This window comes from Mya arenaria, chromosome 4 (genome assembly GCF_026914265.1).
Source record: "Mya arenaria isolate MELC-2E11 chromosome 4, ASM2691426v1".
NCBI classification, from domain to species: Eukaryota; Metazoa; Mollusca; class Bivalvia; order Myida; family Myidae; genus Mya; species Mya arenaria.
In genome coordinates, this window is record NC_069125.1 from 44,183,465 (window position 1) to 44,206,854 (window position 23,390).

The window sequence follows — 23,390 nt, forward strand, 5'->3', positions numbered from 1 at the left end:
TATAGAATCTACACTTTAAGTAAAACCAAAATAAATTATGAATTAAAATTAGTTGCTATATTTCTGTTGCCATAACAACCCCACCCTACCTCTTACGGCGCACTTTGTTTTTTGCAGTAACCAAGGTTAAAAGAACTGTTATATTTTCACTAACTTAGCGGGAATTTTTATGATTTTAACGTGACGTCAAAAATACATAATTTGGGACGTCAGGTATAATTTTTGACGTAATCGGATTGAAAGTGCGTGTTTGAACAGCAGTTAAGCTAAACAAGTGATTTTTGAAAAAAAATGACGTCGAATGAGCGTACGGAGCAGCGTAGCGTCATAAAGTTCTGTGTAAACGCCGGAATGACTCTTACTGACACATGGAAGTTTATTTGCAGTGGAAATACAGGAAGTACTTGTAGCCGACGCCTTGTATTTAAGTGGCACGACCGTTTTCGACACGGCGATACGAAAGTTGCCGATATACCAAGAAGCGGACGGCCGAAATCTACAGATGCTGCCACTGTACAGCAGGTCGCCGCCCTTATTAACGACGATCGTCGGAGGACAGTACGCGAAATTAGTGACATTGTGGATTTAGGACGTTCTGTGATTCACAATATTTTAATATCTGAACTTCAAATGAACAAAGTGGGTGCAAGGTTGGGTGCCACGTTTGCTAAAACCTGAAGTAAAAGAAAAGCGAGTGTATTTGTCGGGCGAATTTCTGCGCCAGTTTCAGTGTGAAGGGGAACAGTTTCTTTCGCGGATTATAACAACGGACGAAACATGGGTACATTTATATGGGCCTGAATCGAAAGTTGAATCAATGGTATGGAAAAGGTCGTCGTCCCCGACGCTGAAGAAAGCCCGGATGTCCAAGTCAGCAAAGAAGTTAATGCAGTCTTCTCTGGGCTTTACGCGGAAACAGACATGAAAATCTAGACCATTTACGCATGGCCGTCCGTTCAATTGTACGGTCATACGATCAAACCTGGAACTCGGGTATTTTCAGCTAGTGGGTTGAAAGGCATAGGAAATGTATCGCACACAAGGGCGAATATTTCGAGAAGGAATGAACACTGGCATCATATGGAACGGCTTCTTTACGTCGTGTGACGTTAACGTTGTGCTCAAAGTGCGCCGTCCATGTGTTTGATACAGTGTTATTTTAATATATATATCAACGAAAATGAATTTAATTTTCTTCATTGGTGCAAATATATTTATTGTTTTAAACAATGTAGATAATGTTTCAAAATTACTATAGCGGGCATATTTATAGATCGTGTGCACGGACTTTCCGGACAGCCCTCGTAGATATGTATCAAAATACTTCATCTTAACTCTTCATATTTATGATCATACCATTTAAACTTAAGGCTAGTTGTGGAAGTCGCATGCTTTCACTATTCCAAAATAACCAAAGCACTGAAGGGATGAAGTACTAACTTTCAAATCAACGCCAAGAACCCTTTTGATCTGACCGCTTTTCTTACTTTCTCAAACACCCGATACAGTTTCCTACCAACTCTACCCCGTAATGTAAATATCACGTCGACAATCTGTTTATATTTTTGAATGTTTCATTTACGCATCGGAGTATTAATCAGAATCGGAAAATAGATGCCATTTTGGTATTGTATATATATACAGCAGTTCCCCAAAAACCGGTTGTCATAGGCAATATACCTGCATATCATATAATTAAACACTTGTTCAGCTAGGCACAAAGTTGTCCGAAGAAATGCAACTTCCCCATATCAAAGAAAGTTTCAATTGTTTCAAATAACCTCCAGAGAGAAAAAGTAAAATATTAAAAAAAGTAGAAATTTCAAATTCTTATCTCTTTCTCGGCTATTATCCAACAGAATTGACCTCGTAAGCAATACCTGTCTTTAGAAAATAGTCCATCATTGGCGACCAAGAAAATGTTCACTCATAAAGCGATCTGTTAGAACAAATACGGAATAATGGGCAAACTATTACCACTTATTATTGTGTAAGTGTTATTTGTATAACTGAAATATTTCATTGAAATATTAAAATGGTATAAAAAGGGCCATTATGGAACAACTGAATAGAAATGTCATTCGTGTACTTGTAGCATACAAACATATATAGACATAAAAAAAGTTGCCATATGTGTGAAAAGTGATCATAAAGCTAGGGACAATCATAAATTTTTATTCGAAATAAGTCAGTGTTAAGGATCATTGAAATATTTGACAATGTATGGCATACATTGCCGAAAAGCTTTAGTAACCTGTCTAAATATTGTATTTTTAGGCTTTTATTTAAAAAAAAATATGTCCAATTGAGTATCTATCAGTTGCTGTTACTCAAATACAATAAGACTAATTGGTTTAGACAAATATAATGCGTACGGAAACTTTCAATGTTTGGGTTTATCAAAAGCCTAGGAGGAAAAGTGAGCTCTATGTGAATCATGAAATGTCGTGCACAAGTACTATTGGAAGACAAGTGAAGTTCTGCCAACTTATTTTACTCTGTCTTTTTTTGTCTTTAATTCCTCGTACTTTGTATGGTTCTTAACCCTATAAACTAACTGGGTGGCTAGTCCTACCCACACCTACCCACAGGCACAGGAGGAAACACCGAAAATACTCAGTGTGCAGCATGAACCATATACTACTGAAACAAAGGCATCAATGACAATCAACGGATAAAGCTAACAGGGTGGCTAGCTCACCCCCTCCAAACCACCACAATCTAAAACGTTCCGCATAATGCAAGCACTGCCTTTTACAGATAAAGTTAATTTTATGGCAAGAAAGGCTGAACAAATAATCAAATGATGACTTAAAACATACAATTAGTAAGGTATCCTACTTGGATTGAGAAAATGCTGACAGTTAGTCCACACATGCACTAAATCCGTTGTATTGTTTGCATGCCACGGTCTACGTTCATTTCGATTAGTGTTATGTACATTTTCTGTGTGCTCAAGAGTTTTCTAGTGGAAACAGTCTGTTTCAGCTACAGAAGATCTAGATATCAACATGCGCACATACTTTGATGTTACAATTAATTTCTTCTCTGAAACAAGCACATCAACACAATTCATTTCATTGTTGTTTAAGACAGTACAATGGGCTTTCTTTACGCGGATTAAAAATGGTGTTAATCGCCGGCAGCCTCATTACATATTCGTATATCCTTACTACTTCCTACGAGGTCTATCTCGAAGCCTGCCGGAGATTGCCGAGTTGTTACGATTGAAGCAATAAGTGTAACCGAACGCCTTATCTTTAAGGTGAGTCATTTATCCTCCCTTAAATGTTTATTATATTAGACGGTTTGTTTGTTCATATCAGGACTTGCATACTACAGGAAGATAAAGTTAAATCTATACCCAATACGTATAAAGATCGATACACTAAAATCTAAAAATAAGTCCATCTTATCATAGCTTTACAAAACCTTATAAAAGGTTTAGGTACATACGAGATATGTTATAGAAGTATAAGAAAATTTAAAATGATCAAATATCTGACATTTTTGGCAGTGATTTTGGGAGGTAGATTTAAGATTAATCTCAGTTTGACAATACGAACTAAGTGCCGTCATCTTATGTTGTGGAATAATATACCATAAATACTACGGATCTATAATTTATAATTAACAGTGAATAAAATAAGCACACATAGTTTCTTTTCCTAATATTTACGCAGTTAGATATATGATATATGAATATAGACAATGATAATAAACTAATGTCACCATCCGTTTTCTAAAACAAAACGATATAAAGTAGGTATTCGTCTGACATGAATTAAGGAAGTTTTACATGTTCTATTCCAGTGTACGGAGATCGAGAAATTTGCGATCATTATGGAAGTGGAACCTACCTGTATTGTGACGATGGAAAGTATTGTTGTGGAGACAACCAGTGTTGGTGAGACATTTTATGAAGTTTGACCAAATTTCGTTATCCTCAGACTTTTTATTTTTGTTTATCTGTTAGCATTAAATCTCATGTAGTTTTAATATTGAAACATTGAAATATCTGTTATGCTATATAAAAAACTTATAAAAACAAGTGTTCAATAAAACCATTAGAAGGAATAATGGAAGTGTGTTTACCTACACTATGCATACAAATGGAATCAGGGTTTAACTTACAGAAATAGCTCTTGACATAATCTGCTGAACAAAATACTAATCGTACAACTTAACAAATTGAATTCCTGTTGAGAATTTGAGGCCCCATTTTCTCGAAACATCGAAAGTGTAACCAGCTTATGAATCGTATTTCATTTGACAAGATTGATAACCTACCTAATCTGTACTATACGAAATACAAAATATTTGATTGTGACTGTCATCAAGATGATTTTGCTTAAGTGTCTTAGAACTCTTCAAAACAAGAAAACTACACTATTTATCGCAGATCTAATAATGTTTACTAAGCTTGATTCTGTTATAAAGGACTTGTTACATTCAACATGACACTGGTTATGGGAACCATGAATAAAACACTTGACGGTATACGGAAACAAATCACATTAAGAAGAATTGTAAATTATCAATCTTGAATGACTATTCCTTTTCACTCAAAGGCGCACAATATAGGTTGATGCAACATTTTTATTTTTATTTAAATGCATAATTATGTTTAACTCATTTGACTTCACAAAAGCAAGTATATGACTGACTTGTGTACATATAGAAAAATATTTTCGATATTTTAACGCTTTTCAACTTTGTGGCCACGTAGCTATTGAAAACCCCAATTTCTCAAGGCTTATATTTTATTATCTTAAACCTTCACCCTATTACTTACTAATGCATTTATAAAAAATATTAATTACTGATAACAAGATTATAACCATGTTTTTAATAGATGAACACGCAAAAATATTACATAGTTGGTGAATGCTTAAAGATATACTAGTACTGTGATCTACTATCGTCTTATAAGGTACAAATACCATGTTTTCTGCACCTTTCTTTCAAATTAAACGCAGTATCCTTTATAAGAACCATTGTTTTCGACATTTATGAATCATTTTTGGTAAATCAAATATAAGTATTAGATATGGTAAATCTTATTTGGGAGTAATAGTGCATCTATAACACAAATCGTTTGTTTTTTGTTTTTGTTTTAATCATTAAATTCAAGTTAAATATAATAATGCACTAAAGTTAATACAAAAGCTGGCATCAGCCTATAGTGTGTCCCTTTAACAGATTAATTGTTTTCACGTTTATAATAATATTTTAAATGATGTCTAATTGCTTATTGACTTTGATGACTGATGTTTCCTTTGGATAGTTGAAGTTTGATCTATTGAACATAACCTTAGACATATAAACTTCTTTTTTATGCAATCATTATTTGTACGACATTGTGAAACACCACTTTATATCCCATACAGCAACCCGTTTGCAATTTCGGCAATCGTCGGGATAGTGATTGGGGGCATTATCTTCCTATGTTTCGTCGTCGCCTGTATCTGTTTCTGTGTGCAGGCGAGCAACAAGCCAAGCAGGGTGATACAACCACACCCAGGTAGATATTATGACGATGTTATTATATTTGGTCAAAGACAGCCGGAGTCGGTTTGCCGAGCTATTTCAAGTTCTGAACTAGGTTTAACGTCCAAGATGGCAAGGTGACTTATCACATTGTTGTTAATTACCTGTTTTGGGCTTAGTACATGCTATTTTACTAAATAGCTTCAATGCCCCGCAGCAAAAACGAATTTCGATGTGCTAACAAAAAGGAATTTTCGATATATAATAATAAATAATAAAAAAACAACAGAGATTAATATTTATGTGAAAAACTACAGAAACAAACTCAGTAGCCAAAACATAAGCCCTGTTTAATGGCACAGGGTAAACGCCAAATACATAGAACACTAAAACCAAAGAAATCACAAACAAGAAACATGGAACAACAGCACACACTCCACAAACAACACAGTGCATTCATACTATATACAAAACTAGGTATATTTATCAAGGATTGTTATTTAACCAGGTCCGATGTTATAATATTCATCTTCAGTCAATATTGCGAAACAGTTAAGTAAAGAATGTGGTAAGAGATAAATAAAATAAAACAACATTTGAAATTAAATAACGAAAATGTTGCTGTTGCATTTGAAGCCAATTATCTTAAATGCTTCTTTTTGGTAAAGTTATTCAAATTCGCATGAACTGATATCGGGTACTCAATGAGAACAGATATTTACCATTTCATAGTTCAAACAAGGCCTCATATTAGCGGCTGTCTAAAATCTTGAAACTATTTGCTTTATCTATATTGATTTCATTGAGTTAGAATAGAAGGAAGATAATAAATGCTATCGACAGTGTCGCACCCATGTTATTTACATACTATACATTAGATAAATTTTTTATTACGTGGTAGTGTAAAGCAATACTCAAAAAATGTAACCAGGAAGCGTTACCCATTCTTAAATGTCATTAAGAAACGGAAGATCAGTAAATAAGTACTAAATCCACATCGCATATCATTCTTCAACTTACATTGTTTTCATACTAGTGCTAAGCGGATTTTTTTTTCTGTTTTCCATAGTCTAACATCTTCGTCAAAACTTATCCTAATAGTTCATATTTGTGTAGAGTTTATTTATTAATATAATTACATATTGACTAAAATAATAGATACTGTTATATTCTGTTGAAACGTTGTAAACGCTTAGCTAACAAGCTTTTTATTATGTTGTCTTCTTTGCCGTTTCTTAGCAACACATTTCCGTTTCAGGTGCAAACATAGCCGTTGTTGGTTTTCAAAGTTCCCCCGGCTCCTACCCATCACAAAACGGTTACAACCAGTATCCCCCTCCTCCTGCATACAATCAGGCCGGCAGTCAGTATCCCCCTCCCCCGGCATACAACCAGTCCGCCGCCTACAATGAGCCAAGCAATCAACCACCGGCCTTCGGTCAGGCAACGCCCGGATTTAGCCAGACCGCATACCCACCACCGCCGTCGTTTAACTCTGTACCACCAAACATCCATGAGAAATAATATCGATGGTTTTTTTTTGTTACATATGATACTTGTTTTTAAAGGTGCTTACAAACTTATGTGATATATTTATATACAATGATTTATTTAAACAAAATAAAGACATTTTTATATCATTTAGTATTACCGCCTATCTAATCCAATTAAGATTTTTTTTCAAGATAAATTAGTTCAAACTCTAAATGGTGTGTAAGAAATTCTTCAAAGTAATTATTTTAAGTCCAGCAATATTCCAGGTATTTTCCTGGGTGCAATCACATTTGATATTGTCCAAAATGTAGCTTCAACTTAAGGACCAGTTCATAGATTGCAGAAGATTGCTTTTGATATTGTCCACGTTCCACGATAAAATGTAAAGTACAGTGCAGTGTGTTTTAAAGTTTTAAAAACAAAAACAAAAACCTAATATTGATAGTGAATTATGAAATTATAACGGCCCCGTATATTGTTTGTTTTTAAACTATTGATTTTAGTTACTCCCCCCCCCCCGAATAGATGAAGGTTGCACATTACAGTATGTTTGTCAATCTCCTACGCAGTAATTTCCTTTGGCGAGCAGCGACAAACTAAAGTTTTGAAAAACTAACATTTAACAATTGTTACAGTATTACTCAACAATCTTGTCTTCAACAGTATTTCATGGGTCTATACGTTAAATATGTATTGGATTAATGTATATTCAAAAACTGTTGTTCAAGAGCAGTATTTAAAGGACACAGGTTCTACCATAGACAGAACGTGACACCTTATTCTTGGTATAGACACTAAAAGCTATTGCTACGGTCTGACATCTGCAGGGATATTTTCATATATCTGTGTTTTGGAAGGGGGAGTGAAGCAAGTGTCGGTCCTCGAAGCATCGCGTTTTTGATCAGGGGTTGCAGTTGGAATGCAAGCTGATGACGGTATAGTTAAGGCTTGTAAGTTATTGTAGTAGAGAAAGAATTGCTGAGAAGGAGTTTGAATACAGTGCTTGTCAACCTCATAATACTGGAGTGAACAACTAAAATTAAAGTCACAGACACTTAACGGCTGACCTGTTTGACTCAAGAGCATAGAGACCCGCCACAGCTTTAGGTCATAGATCCATCAACAAAGTCTTGACAGTGTGAATTAAAGGGACTGTACACCAGATTGGCACCAAAAAAGTTTTTTTCTGTAATAAATCTCAGAACAATTCTTAAATAGAATGTGTTTACGCTTTGATATCATAATTGTTAAAAAAGTACCAAAATGTAAAAAAGAAATTGTGTCGGAGATTGGGTTCGAACCTGCACTGAGCTGCTACGAAGGATTACTCTAAACGAGTGGTATATTTAAGCTATATACCTAACTTGGAAATATCACGTGATAACATCGACTAGCCAATCACGCATAAGGAATGAATTCTACTAGGTAGACATGCCCAGTAAACTTTTTTAATGGAAAAATACGAAAAAAACTGCTAAACTTAAATAAATACCAAGTTTCTGTCAGTTTTCGACATTTTTCTTTTTTTCTTGCAAATTGGTCATCTGGTGCACAGTTGCTTTAAGAATGAAAATGAAAATGACATATCTGTCATCTATTAGAGTTAGAAATTCTCCACTCATTCATATTTGCTTCAGTGTGCCATTTATTAAATCGGTTTCTATTGAATCTATCCTACATGAAAACAAGTATGAATATTATTAATTAGTTGTTTTTTAATCATATATTACTAATTGGTCAAGGTTACTTTTGGATTCGGCAAAAATGGATTCGTTACATATTTGCCGCAGAACCTTAAACTTGTTTCTTATCTGGATCGAATTCCCTGCGCAAGCCAACTACACATGTATTCATTTTGTTAATATCATAGTTTTTTTAATATAACGAAACACCTTTTAAATGAATGTTATTGTTTATTTCTTTGCAAATTGTTATCCTTGTTTTGTTTTGAAGTCTGAAATAGATTTTATAGAAGTTTCAACATTGTGTCCGTTTCTTGCAACCATACTGTTTGTGCATCTTTTGCATAATTTGGACTCATTTCGAAAAATTGATCAGATACGACTAAATTCATTATCCCTTCTGTGCTTCTCTTTCGATATTTTTATTTTTTATTTTATTTTGACTGGAGAAAACATGTTGACATGTCGCAAGATGCCATATTTTAACTATTTATATTAATGATCGCAGTCAAACTATAATATATTTTTCAAAATAACACATTTTCTTTATTCAAAAATAATCGAAGCAATGGGGGATGGGATATTCAGTATTTAATCAACGTTATGAACCGCTTTGTTTTTGAACATCGTCATGCACCCTCAAACACCTGAAACTTTGGACACACGTCCCAAAAACATTTCAAGCAATTTGTTCTGTACTTATTTCTTCAAAGGCAAATTTATTTGAAAATACTAAATAAAATACGTTAATTCAAATATCGTTACAACTACATATTTTATTTTCTAAATTATGTCATAAGGAAGTATTCAAACGTATACTTCTACAGATCAAACTTTAAAATGGTCGTTTTGAAGTGGTTGAGCACTTACGGTGTTTTAATGGTTGTTTTCCATCCTTTATCGACCCTACACAGCGTGTGAATTCGATTCTAATGATGTATACTTAAATATAGAACATCAAAGAAGCCGGTGTTAGGGACTTTGACAGTAATGCATTTATCATTACTGGCGCTAAACAGTGTCGCCCAAATTGACACTTCCTTTTTCAAACTTTCAAACTTCGTATTATTTTGTTTCCGAAGAAACATATACATATCTCCAAGGTGAGCAACAAAGATCTTAAGGTTCATACCTTTGATATATGATATGTACCTCCACTTAGCAGACGTTAACAAATATTGGTCAAATTTAGACTGTGGGTGAAATCTGGCCCTGCACTAGGGTTTTCTGTATGCTTACACCATAAAAATGATGATAATTTTGAAAGTAAATGTTTGAAAATATTTTTTCTGACACCGCACGACGCGGAGCATTGATTTTTGGTATGTAGTCTCATGAAGCGACTCTTCTTCAAAATGGTTTAAATAATGCCCCTAGGGTCAATGCTGGCCACGCCAGTGGGGTCCCAGGTTTTCTATATTCTTGTGAACGCATGCATTCATTGAAGTCTCAAGTGTGTTACTCAAACTTATCAATATAAACAAAATAAAACGTGAGCAGCCGTGTGGTCTTTAACACTTCGTTGATAGCCGTTTTGACATGCATATGTGTAATTTCCTAATAGCATACCAGTTCATTGTGTTTCATCTGGATGATTACCTTTTACTTATGACTTTCGTTTTGGACTTGCATGCAAATAAGGAAAATTTGCATCTTCACTTTTGGCCATTTATTCAACTCGTATAACGTTGTACCGACTTATCTTAAAGGTAAAGCATTTATCCCAAGCGTTCAATGGGTGGATTGTTTAGAGCTTTGTAAAAATTAAAAACTTTATAAACGACATCGTTGTTAACCTGTATATGTGAAATATTTGATGATGTGCTAACATATTTTAATGAAACAAGTACATTATAAACAGTTGTTTCAAATCTTGTTTAAAATACTGCAGATATTGTATCTATTTAACTTTAATAAATTAGAGGTATAACCGTTTACAAAGATGACGTTAACAACGCTTTTAACATTAACATAGTTCTATCGAACCATTGCTTAAAATCAGAAACAGTGTGTGTAAACCACGTGATAAATTACGTCATATATGCTACATCGAAAGGCAACATTTTGCTTATATTAAAGACTAAAATCAAAGATAACTTTTACTTTTACTACACTATTTTAAGCGAAACAAAGGGCAGTCTATGCCACTAAAAGAGCCCCGCCTTCGTTTTATTACCGGAGTTAAATAAGATAATAACTTTCCTCGAACACGAGACAAACCTGTTTCCAAAATAATGTTTCGACAGTGCTCTGTCAGACGGCCGTTTTGTGAAAAGGTTTGTCGAAGTGTTTTGAGGTACAAAACTCTCAATCAAACTCTGGTAAAAGACCGAAGGTTGAGCTACGTAAGCGGCGTAGACTGACTTCGCTATGTTTCATTTAAAATGGTGACAAAATTGTAAAGTTATCTTTGTTTAAAGTGGTCCTTCGTAGCACAATTTTGCCATCCGACGTAGCATCTATGATGCAATTTATCACGAGCTATACACACACTGAGAAAGTGTATTGGTTCAAACCGGGACTTGCATAATTCAAGCGAGGGCGAGTTTCCATTCTGTATTCAATAGAAGAGTAATAGTAAAAAAATAAATCAATCATTAAGTCCAATTTAAAATAGCGTCACAAAGCATGGACTTGGATTCATTTTGTAGTGGAAATAAGAAGACAAAACATCTTTAAAATAATCAATTATATGATCTTTGGAGGTATATTTAAGATTCATGTTAGAATGATAATAATTACTTTATATCATCAGCTTTTCTTAATTTTTAAATATCCTATATATATCATCAGAAATACAAAGGCGGCTTAATTAATAATGTAAGGTGAATAAAATTACATACAAACAGTATATCTTTCTGTTTATGTATGCAGTTAGATAGTATATAAGTTATTTAAATTGATAATGAAAGCAAATGTCACCATTGTTTTCCTAATCATGGGACATTACGTCAGAAATACAAATGATATGTAATCGATAAAGTGTAAATTCATATGATATTTATTAAAGAAGTATCTGACATATTTTCTATTCCAATGTCAGAAGATCGTGAATCGTGTGATTATGACGGTAGGGGAACCTACCTGTATTGTGAGGATGGAACGTACTGTTGCGGAAACAAACAGTGTTGGTGAGCCATTTCACGAATTTGGACAACATTTCGAAATTTGCGAACTTTTCATATTGTACATCTTTGTATTATACCTAATGTAGTTCTTACATTGAACTGGGCTCTTACGCTTTGTAAAAATATAATATGAGACAATTATCTAAAACGTATTCCTACAGTTTCTATCATATATACAATGTTATCTATACTACGCTCACAAATGGGGTATCGGTATTCACAATAGCTCTTACTTGATTAAATTTTCAACATCACTAATAGAAATACTTATGTCAGCTTTCTTTCCACATGGCTCTGGCAATGTCTTTTAAAGAAGAATTTAAATTCAAATTTAACAATCCTAAACAAGTAATGCTTTACGCTTAAGTTATTAATGATTTTCACATGTATAATTATATTCTGCAGAATATCTTATCGCTGATGATGACTCGTGTTTCCTTAAGATCGTTGAAGCTCGATCTATGTTCACAGAACCTCAAAAACATACACTTTTATTTAATGTACAGTATTTGTGATACATGGTAAAACATACTCCTTACGTGCATTAATTTCTACCGTTTCAGCAACCCGTTGGCATTGTCGTCGATCATCGGTATGGGGATTGCAGGCATTATATTCCTTTTGTTTGCGGCCGTTATTATATATTTCTGTGTAAGGAAAAATAACAGGAATCCAGGAAGTATTCAACCACAACATGGTAGGTGTTATAATAGTGTGAAACTGATAGCGATGATCATGATGTGTAAGACGCCATGAACATGTCAATTTGTGTATGTGTTCAAAAGAGCAGCAGTAAATGTGAAAGGGCGAATCAATCGCATGGTTTAGTAATAACATCAAGTAAATTGTATGTGTGTTCACATTTGTTCGATATTTGGCCGAATTCTACTTGGCTATATTGGCCGGAGTCTGTTGGCTGCTGAACCATGCTGAAGGCAGAATGAATGGTTACAAATGATAGTGTTTTAATTACTTTTATTGATCTATTTGCATACATTGTACCTAAAAGACATCTTAAGCCCCGCAATCTACCATAATTTTGTTATGCTTCTTAAAAAAATCTTCAATTCGTATTAATTTGAGTAACAGAGACTATATCGAGTTGGTCATTATAAGTTGAAACTGTTCGTATATATGATAGACATCACACAATGGACTATTGGAATACCAATTCTACTTAATACACATCGCATAACACCTGTGATTAACATGTCATCATAGCGGTATGTGACACCTAGTTTATTTCCCTAAAGTATATACTCTGCACCAGAGTTCATTATTCGGATAAAAAATAAATGTTGCATTTGCGTCCATGACTAAACAGCTGACCTAAAATATTACATACTTTTTATATACCATGAAAACGTGCTTACAGCACAAACGCTTTTACAAAGTTAATATGTTGCAAAAAATGAATAATATCTTTATCATTTAGTATCAACATTTTTATTTTTCAGAAGAAAATATGGAAGTTAATGGTATATCCAGCACTCCCGGCTACTGCATACCACAGGACGGCTATTGCCAGTATCCCCATCCCCCGGCATACAGTCAGGCCGTCGACCAGTACCCCCCAGCATACAGTCAGGCCGTTGACCAGTATCCCCCGGAATACAACCAGCCACCAGCATACCGCGAGACAAACAGCCAACCCCAAACCTACGGTCTGGAAACACCATGCATACCCACCAACGCCAGCGTTTAACTCTGTACCGAAAACTAGTAGCTGTTTTTTTGTATGACTAGGTCATATATGGTTCTAGCTTTTAAAAAGCTAATAGACTTAATGACTTCTAAACTAAAGCCGTTCTTCGTTCTACTAACATTAGGACAAGGAATTCAAGTAGTATTACCGATCATATAAAACAATTAAGATTTATTTTGTCAAAAATCATTTTTTGTGTGTGTGTGTTCAAACAAATGTTATGTCTGTAATCTGCAAGAGTTCCAAATTTTCCACTCAGTCATATTTGCATTAGTGTGCCATTTATTCAATGATTTAGCATTTATTCTATCCTACATGCAAACATGTATGATTATTGTTAATTCACTTATCAGTTATTCAAGATGTCTGAGTATTTTATAAATAGGATAAAAAAATGGTCACAAACATACGCTTGTATATATTTTGACAAAGCGTAATAATTGGATTATATTCTAGTATCTAAACAACCATTTTTTTATAAAAAGCATCACAGACGTCGCGAATGTTTTTGTTACCTTACTATATAGAAGCAGATGCAGTTCACCATCATACCAAGTTTGTGGTAGCTGGATTCAAGCAGTTTTCAGTTATTTAATAAAATCGGACCAACTGACGTCAAAATAGTTAGGGTGATGGTCATGTTTGAGGGACTACTATCAAGTACGTTTTTACAATAAGTGATAGGAAACTGTGTATTTTCAGCTGACAGTCACATCTTACTTGACTCATTGACCTTAAAGCTGCACTCTCACAGATATACCATTTTGACCATTTTTTAATGTTTTGTCTTTTTGTCTTTGAAAGAGCATTTTTGCGTAAAAGTCTGCAAACCAATGAAAAAATATTACTGACAAAAGATCAGATCGCAGATTTGCATATTTCCGTTCGAAAAATAATGTTTTATGGCTTACACCGTTACTAACGGTTGAAGAAAAATGCATAAAACATTATTTTTTTAACTTATATATATATATACATCTGCGATCTAATTTTTTGTCAACCGTCTTATATAACTGGTTTCCATGGATTTTTGCAAAAATTGGCTCGTTCCAAGACAAAAAATAAAAAAGTTGTCAAAATGTTCAATCTGTGAGAGTGCAGCTTTAAAAGCAACAGGATTCATCTGCCGGTCTTGACGAACCTGCCTACACATTTTAAGGTCCCTGTGCCTTAGTTTCACAGATATTGATCGGAAACCGATTTTCAGTTTAATCTCACCACCAACTTGACCTTTGATCCACTGACCTCAAAACTTATATGGTGTAAGTTTGAGTTCTATGAGCCAAAGCGTTCCTCATGTATTGAAAGCACACCGATTTTCATTTTAAGGTCTCCACCACCTTGACCTTGGACACACTGACCTCAAAATCAATAGAGTTCATATCATGGTCACGACCTACCTACCTAAACAGTTTAAGATTCCTAAGCTCAAGCGTTTTTATCAACTGACCGCATAATCAAAAACTTTATCTGCTGGTCATGACCAACATGCCTACAAAGCTTTAGAACTCAGGACCTAAGCATTATTTAGATATTGTTCAGAAATCGCAGGACACAGACGGATGGACGAACAGGAGATCAGATTACTATTTGTCACACTTTCGAGCATAACACTCTTAAAGCCTGTATCACTAACAATTGTATACTTAAGGCTTAATGATTTAGTTATTAGGTAAGTGTGTCACAAGGTTTGGATGAATACGGGAAATTCTTTAATATTTAAAGTTTATAAGGGGTATGTTAACAAGAACAGTAGCATATACACGGATGCAAAACAGTGGCTCCAGCTCTTTGAGGAGCTGTATATAAAAAAGAGCCAATGACACTTCCGAACTAGAGCAAAAGAACGGACACCATCATAAAACGTAAGTATGACTCGTTATTTTATCTAATATCACAATTATGAGGGCTTATTTGAGAAATCGGGGAATGCAATGCCATATAAATATGTTTAATCTTCACACGTATTTCGGTTATTCTGTAAACATATTGTTTATGGAGTTATAAGTCCAATTCCCACATCAAACAAATGCATGTTTACAAACGAAAGTGGAACATTTTCACCAATTGTCAGCTGAATTTCACTCAAGAAGCTTACATTTAAGATAAAACCAGTATTATCGAGTGTTTTTATTTGGTCGGGAATAAAAATGACCGCCTGTTTACCGGAATAAGCATGTTTACTCTCATTGTCTGGGTTGAGCTGGAGCCAAAAGCCAGGGAGCTTGAGCCAAAGCGTGGAGGCTGAGCCAATACGCTGTATTATAATGCACGTTTTGATGAGAAATATCGGCAAATTCCGAACTCTAAATTCTTTATTAATAAAGATTACTTAATAAAAAAAAAGTTATATGTATTACTCCTCGAGTTTTTTATATTTTTTTCCATAAAACTTTATTTACATAAAATAACATGTGGGTGGGGTGTTAAGCGCCCCACCCGACTTGCCTCAAGAAAGCACCTTAACATTCATCAAAATAACAAAACTAACATAATTGAACAGTTTTGAACTTTGCAAATTAACGAAAAGTCACTGTTTCACATCACTGATATATTGTTTAAGTGGCGAAAAGTCACACGATGAGTCATTCCAAAAGACACTGTTTCACATCACTGATATATTGTTTAAATCACGAAAAGTCACACGATGAGTCACTCCAAAAGACATGGTTTCACATCACTGATATATTGTTTAAGTCACGAAAAGTCACACGATGAGTCACTCGAAAATACACTGTTTCAATTCACTTGTTTAACTATTTTTAAAAGTCACAAACGGTTAGAAAGTCAATATATATAATAAGAGTCGGGGAGAAGCAAATAACACATAATACATACAATTATATACAATATTAACTGGTGATGCTGATGCAAGTATGTTAGTAGCAATACCAAGGTGAGAAATTCAGACATTTTGATAAACACGATAATTTGGTATTTGCCATTTAAAAAGATATCCGGCAGGAGTTGGTGGCGACGACCCAAGCAGCTCTGCACCGAGGCCCATAGTGCGGACCTCCCCAAGTCCTCTCCATCACTTGTAATACATTACACAGAACCCTGGTATAAATATCAATGTTTACTGTAATAACGTGAAATGATCGTATCACTCTAAAGTATTTTAGTTTTAGTAAAACTTGCATGAGGTCTTTACTCTTTCATTTTCGATAGTAAAGACAATATGCATTACATCTTTTTGTGATCATTATACACGTTTTTTAAAACAAAGAACAAATATACGCATCTTAATCTATTTTTGACATAGCTTATACTTGATACATGTATTGACAAGATACAGGAACAAAACGATACATATAAGTAATGTATATATGCTATCCATGAAAAGTCGTTAGCTCAGCTGTTGTGTGGCCTTTTAGTTAAACGCTTCACAAATGAGGTTTTAACGTGTCTCTACATTTTTTTTTTCCTTTTATTGTTCTTGATATTTGAAACATGAAAAATAATACTTAGATATCAACCAATAGCTCAAGCATGTGCGATTGTATAGTTTGTACATTATGCAATTTGATCGAACTCTTTCTGATATTTTTTTCCAGGAAATACTTAGGTACGACTCTCATTCCTGAACATGTGTAGCTTTTCGTGGTAGTCAGCATGTGTATGCTTTCTAACACATTCTTCTTTTTCATTTTAGTAATGTTTAAATTTAATGATAAATACTTTTTCTAGCAAACATAATATATCCTTTTAATGAGTCTTTTCCTTCCTTTGTAATTTATAAGGCATCTTTTTGTTTTTTCTATAATATAGATACTTTAAAGTTAAAGAGATAATATGTTCAAGTCAACATATTTAAACGGCAAATTTCCTTCCAATCGCTGAATAATTATTAAATATCGTTTTCCTAATGTTAATTTTATCAAAGTCCAAATTATTGAATACCAGTCCAAACTGTAATAATACAATGCTAGCATTATTTTTTGTCTTTACAATTTCTGTTTTAGAGGGTGAATTAAGTATCATATTCAATCTACCTTATGGATAGAACAATTTGCTCGTTGAATGTTCATTGTTTGTCAAACAAAATCAAACGAAATCAAATATTGAAGGTGTTGCAATACTGATTAATCCTAACTGTCTTGTAGAAATAAAAAATGTTCATGAAATAAAAATAGGTAGAATATTAGGTTTGGAATTAACCATAGAAAACAAAGAATAACTTATTATTAACCTATACGGGCCAAACCAAGATGAACCTCTCTTTTTTGAAACATTAGAAAATTTCATAAATGAATATAGTGATCGAAATATAATCGTTGGAGGAGATTTTAACACCTTTTTAGATAGTAGTTTAGATAAGAAAAATGGTAATGTTGAATTACATAAGCGATCGAGACAAACTCTATTAAACATGATCACTTCCTGTAACCTTTTTGATGTTTGGCGTGAACAACACCAACATAAAAAACAATTTACTTGGCATTCAAATACTAAACCTATCACCCATAGCCGATTGGACTATTTTTTAGTTTCAAATTACATGCAAAATATATGTATAAGTAGCAAAATTATACACGGATATAAAACTGATCATTGTTTAGTACATATATAAATTAATTTTTCTGAAAACAAAAGGGTTCCAGGATATTTTAAAATAAATAATAGTATACTATTAATAAGCGAATACCAACAGCTTATAAAGGATACGATAACAAACACTGCTGAAATCAATAAGGAAACAAACCCCATAACATTTTGGGAGATATTAAAAGGAAACGAAAGAAACTCAACAATAAGTTTTTAATCAAATTTAAAGCGAAAAACAAACGAAAAAGAGAAAAACATAATAAACGATATATCTAATTTAGAGCAAAAGCTAAATAATACAGAGAGTGAAAGTAACCAAATAATTGAAGCAATTTCAAAACTTAAAGGCAAACTAGACGAGATACTCACTAAAAGAATAAATGGAATTATTTTGAGAGCAAAAGCTCGACATGTTGAAAATAATGAGAAAAACTCTAAATACTTTGCAAACCTTGAAAAAAGACATGCAGAAATGAAAACAATTCACACTTTGAAAGTTGAAAATAAAATTATTGGTAAACCTTCAGAAATACTGAACGCTCAACGGACATTTTACAAGAAATTATACACAAAAGATGATATTGTTTTAAATCAAAATAGTGAGTTTTTCTCAACACCAATTGTCAAACTAAACGATGAAGATAAAGCTAGCTGCGAAGGTATTTTGACAGAATACGAATGCAGACAAGCGTTAAAAGAGATGAAAAATCAAAAAAGCCCAGGGTCTGATGGTTTCACTGCCAAGTTTTATAAAACATTTTGGAACGATATAAAAATATTCTTTGTCAATGCTATTAATCAATGTTTTACAGAAGGTAATTTATCTCCTCTTATGAAACAAGGTTTAATTTCTTTAATTCCAAAACAAGGCAGAGATTTGGAAGTGATCTCAAACTGGAGACCAATAAGTTTACTTAATGTAGACTATAAAATAGCAACCAAATCCATTTCAAATAGAATGAAAATAATTTTAAATAAAATTGTAAGCCCTTTTCAAACAGGTTTTGTGTATGGAAGATACATTGGTGAAAACATACGACTTATAGATGAAAGTATTAACTATTTCAATACTACAAATAAGCCTGGGTTGTTATTTTTTTGCCGATTTTGAAAAGGCTTATGATACTTTAAACCACGAATTTATACTTAAATGTTTAGAACATTTAAATTTTGGTCAAAGCTTAATAAATCGGGTCAAGCTCTTCTATAATGATATTAATAGTGTTATAATAAATAATGGTTTTCTCTCTGAAGAATTTCAAATTGAGCGAGGCGTCAGACAAGGCTGCCCCCTATCTTCTTCCATATTTATCATTTGTATTGAACTGTTATCTAATACAATACAGAACAAAAAACTTATTAAAGGGATACAACTTTATAACAATGAAATAAAACAATCTCTTTTTGCTGACGGTGCTACATATATTAATGATGGATCCAAAACTTCTTTCGAAACTTTGATAAAAACAATAGATAACTTTGAAAAATATCTGGCCTTAAATTAAATTCAACAAAATCTACAGTCTTACGAGTAGGGAGTTTAAAATCATCATATATTGCATACTTAGATAGTTATCAATTTCACAACGACAGTCAGGAAGCCAAAACACTTGGAATATTTTTTAATAAGAGCAATAGCAATATGATTCAAAATAATCTTGTTCCAAAGTTTCAAGAATTGTCTCAAGAGTTGGCAGCACAGAAAACTAACGCGTATGGGAAAAGTTACATTAGTTAAGACATTAGCGCTTCCAAAACTTATCTATCTATCCCATGACAGTTCTACCTTCACAACCTAAATACATCCTTGATGACATTAACACGTCAATTTGTAAGTTCATTTGGAATAATAAACCCGACAAGATAAAAAGGAAAGTACTAATGAACGATTTTAAAGATGGTGGCCTTAGAGTTCCAAATATTTATATGTTAAATAAATCAATCAAAGCGTCATGGGTGAAGAGACTACTGGATGAAACAAATAGACATCAATACAAAACTTTTTATAATGACGCTTTACATAAATTTGGAGGCAGGTTGGTTTTCGAAAGTAATCTCGACGAAGTAACAATAAACATCATTGCACATAAAAATAAATTTTTAGCTGAAGTACTCTTATCATGGTCTGAAATAAGCAAATATATTAAAACTAATAGTTCAAGTAAAACAATATTATGGAATAACTCCGACATAAAGGTAAATGAACAAAGTGTATACTATCACAAATGGTATGAAAATGGTATCAAATTTGTCCAGCATATCTTTGATTACAGATCAAAGGAATTCTATACATTTGACGAGATAAAACATCTTTATACTATAGGCAATTCTGATTTCCTAAAGTATTACCAGCTTACGGCTAGTATACCGAGTAAAATAAAACATAAATTAAAAGAAGAATCAATAGTAAATCATGACATAGTCTCACTTGTTCAAAAGGTTGAAAATACTATGCAAAAACCGAATAAAATTCTGTATACATTACAAATAAAAACCCTTAAAGCAAACCATGGTAAAGAAGGTAAATGGAATCAAGTTCTAGGAAAGATTTCGAGACAATTATGTGGAATAAAATATTTACATTGCCATTAACATGCACAATTGATACAACAATAAGAACCTTCCAGTACAAATACATTTATAGGCTTATACCAACAAACAGATACCTATATCAATGCAAGCTCACAAACTCCAGCTTATGCCAATTCTGTTTAGAATATATAGAGACAATGGAACATCTTTTTTTGGGAATGTAGACTTGTACAAAATTTGTGGAACAATCTTAATAACCTATTCTTGTCAATAAATATCCCAATTACTCTAAATATTAAAACCATAAGTTTTGGATTTTTTCAAAAATCAAATTTTAGTCATCTCAATATTTCTTGATTGTGTTGTTGAAATATTTTATATACTTTATGAAGCTTAGAGATATTACTCCAACTTTAACAGCTTTCAAAAACTACATAGGTTTGCGATACAAAGTCGAACATAAAATTGCATTCATGAATGACAAACTAACAGTCCACGAGCAAAAATGGCATGTTTTAAAAGAAAAATTACATTTAAGCAACACCCTCTAGTACAGTCTTTTTTTTATCTTTCTACCTTTTCGTTGTTTATAAACTCTTTATTTACTTGTTAATATTTTTTTTCTAGTTTAAATTGATCTCTGCTTTTTTTGTTTTTTTTCTTCTTTTTTTATCAGTTTGTTTAACAATATAAAAATGTCTATTCTTTTCTGTATCGACACCACCCTCACTTCTTAAATAAGCATTACATAATAAACACCATATGTTATACATTACGTATGTATATGATCAATTGTATTGTGTAATGTGGAATATTTAATAATAATAAAAAGTCCTCTCCATCACCCCAACCAGAACAAAATGTAATCTGACAAAGAGGACTTTAAGAGAATACAATAAATTTAGAAATAATACCTTGGTATAAAGAAAAGGTTAGCGATAACCTGTCAAAAGCTTAAATAAGTGAAATGAGGTAATGATCCCAAAACTGGATTACATATTCACATATGAGGGATGAGTTAAATGAGGAAGGTATGCATGAAATGATATGAATCCCTGATGGGTTACATATTTACACATGAATTAGATGCATGAAATGAGAGAGCGAGACAGAGTATCTATGAAAAAGACACATATAATACAAAAATACATAAAATGCAAATAATGTGGCTATCTTTCGCCCTCAGGGAAATGACCGTCAGTCCAAGCTATGCCCTTCGTGCGCAGCCATCAACCTGAAAACAGAAGAAAAACACAAAAAGCAAGGACACTGCATGCATTGCATAAACGAAATATTATTTAATATGAAACTTTGGATTTAAAATTGTGAAGTACTTGATTTGACTATGTTCTATTAAACAGAAGTCAGTACAATATGATTTAAATTTATCAATATGAGGATGTGAAGCAAATACTGGAATAATTTTGTTCTGTTAGATTTATGTTTATTCATTTATTTCTATGTATAAAGAAATTAAGCGTGTACGGTGTCATTTGCATATCACGTGACTTTCTAAATGTCAAATATACCCGATTTCCTCATATTTTATTAATAATTTTCATATTTGAACGAAGAATTAATTCGTTTTAATATTTTCAAACAAAGTCACAATATTTACTTTGTTAAAAATATATCAACTGAAAGCTATTTTATTAAAGAAAATGAAGGTAATAAGTCATTGTATGGCCATTCTTATTACATGTTTGGGTTACGCACAGTTCCTGTTTTATTTAACAATAATTATGTTGGCTGGTTCATTTTGATCACGTTGTTCAACATCAAAACATATGCAAGTGTCTTTTTACTAATTTTATCACATACATACATTCTGATATGAACCCTTAATATTTTTTTACATTTATTGTGCACCATCAGTAATTTTATTGGCTGACGTTTTGTTGTTGCTGAAATACGTAGGTTCACAAGGGATTTTCTAGGTTAAATTTAAGATTATTGGCCTTAGATTAATAATGGACATCCGAATATCACCAAGCTGGTACAAGGGGCGTTGACTTTGAAGTAGAAAAAAACGTATTGGTCGGGGAAAAGGAAAATTGGAATAACTTTATAGTCGGTGTAATGGGAATTCGAGATACAGTGTCAGTCGGTGCAAAAGATTATTGCGATAGAGTGTCAGTCGGTGCAAACGGTTATTGCGATAGTGTGTCAGTCGGTGCAAACGGTAATTGCGATAACGTGTCAATCCGTGCAAACGGTAATTGCGATATCGTGTCAATTGGTGCAAAGGGAAAATGCAATACCGTGTCAGTCGGTGCAAACGGTAATTGCGATACCGTGTTAGATGTTGCAAACGGTAATTGCGATCCCGTGTCAGTCGGTGCAAACGGTAATTGGAAATTACGATAGAGAGTCAGTAGGTGTAAATGGAAATTACGATAAAGTGTCAGTAGGTGTAAATGGATATTACGATAGAGTGTCAGTAGGTGTAAATGGAAATTGGGATACCATGAGTCGGAACAAATGGAAATTGGAATACCTTGTCAGTCGATACAAAGGGAAATTGGTATACCGTGTCAGCTGTGTGCAAAGGGAAATTGGAATGCCGTGTCAGTCGGGGCAAAATGATAGTTGTAGAGTTGCAAAAGGATCGTCGTAATCAAGCACAATTTGTAATGGTCATGCGTAGGATGTATTTGTGGGTACCAAGGACCACTTTTCTAGAATGTATAACCCTAAATAATTTTAGTATATTAACATACTATTAGACCTCCTGTGTGACACTTACCGTTTCTAGGGAAAACACGTCTAAAGTGATACTAATGAGTAATAAGTAAAAGGATGGAAGATGTC

General features: G+C 33.3%; 3 protein-coding genes across 4 annotated transcripts; all 3 read left to right on the forward strand.

Moving 5' to 3' along the window:
- Positions 1 to 291: 291 nt before the first annotated feature.
- Positions 292 to 678, forward strand: LOC128230833 (protein GVQW3-like). Its single transcript, XM_052943277.1, has one exon. It carries the CDS (start codon positions 292 to 294, stop codon positions 676 to 678), a length of 387 nt encoding a protein of 128 aa, XP_052799237.1.
- A 2,710-nt stretch (positions 679 to 3,388) lies between these two features.
- Positions 3,389 to 7,130, forward strand: LOC128231573 (protein shisa-5-like). Of its 2 annotated transcripts, none has more exons than XM_052944576.1 (4): positions 3,389 to 3,529; positions 3,814 to 3,907; positions 5,391 to 5,524; positions 6,749 to 7,130. In XM_052944576.1, the coding sequence occupies exons 1-4, from the start codon at positions 3,490 to 3,492 to the stop codon at positions 7,012 to 7,014; spliced, it is 534 nt and encodes a 177-aa protein (XP_052800536.1). In that variant the 5' UTR covers positions 3,389 to 3,489; the 3' UTR covers positions 7,015 to 7,130. The 2 variants fall into 2 exon arrangements, with proteins under 2 accessions (XP_052800536.1, XP_052800537.1); XM_052944577.1 differs by lacking the exon at positions 3,389 to 3,529 and adding an exon at positions 3,567 to 3,636.
- Positions 7,131 to 11,690: 4,560 nt separating this feature from the next.
- LOC128229811 (uncharacterized) lies at positions 11,691 to 13,864 on the forward strand. The gene is made up of 3 exons (XM_052941630.1): positions 11,691 to 11,797; positions 12,358 to 12,491; positions 13,252 to 13,864. The coding sequence occupies exons 1-3, from the start codon at positions 11,703 to 11,705 to the stop codon at positions 13,497 to 13,499; spliced, it is 477 nt and encodes a 158-aa protein (XP_052797590.1). The 5' UTR covers positions 11,691 to 11,702; the 3' UTR covers positions 13,500 to 13,864.
- Positions 13,865 to 23,390: the final 9,526 nt, after the last annotated feature.

Bases quoted from the DNA above. Each gene is read 5' to 3' on its own strand.
- LOC128230833 (XM_052943277.1), top strand. From the start codon at position 292: ATGACGTCGAATGAGCGTACGGAGCAGCGTAGCGTCATAAAGTTCTGT.
- LOC128231573 (XM_052944576.1), top strand. From the start codon at position 3,490: ATGATCAAATATCTGACATTTTTGGCAGTGATTTTGGGAG. The intron at 3,908-5,390 runs GTGAGACATTTT...TATCCCATACAG, and splicing joins TGTGGAGACAACCAGTGTTG to CAACCCGTTTGCAATTTCGG. The intron at 5,525-6,748 runs GTAGATATTATG...TTTCCGTTTCAG, and splicing joins GGTGATACAACCACACCCAG to GTGCAAACATAGCCGTTGTT.
- LOC128229811 (XM_052941630.1), top strand. From the start codon at position 11,703: ATGTCAGAAGATCGTGAATCGTGTGATTATGACGGTAGGGGAACCTAC. The intron at 11,798-12,357 runs GTGAGCCATTTC...CTACCGTTTCAG, and splicing joins TGCGGAAACAAACAGTGTTG to CAACCCGTTGGCATTGTCGT. The intron at 12,492-13,251 runs GTAGGTGTTATA...TTTATTTTTCAG, and splicing joins AAGTATTCAACCACAACATG to AAGAAAATATGGAAGTTAAT.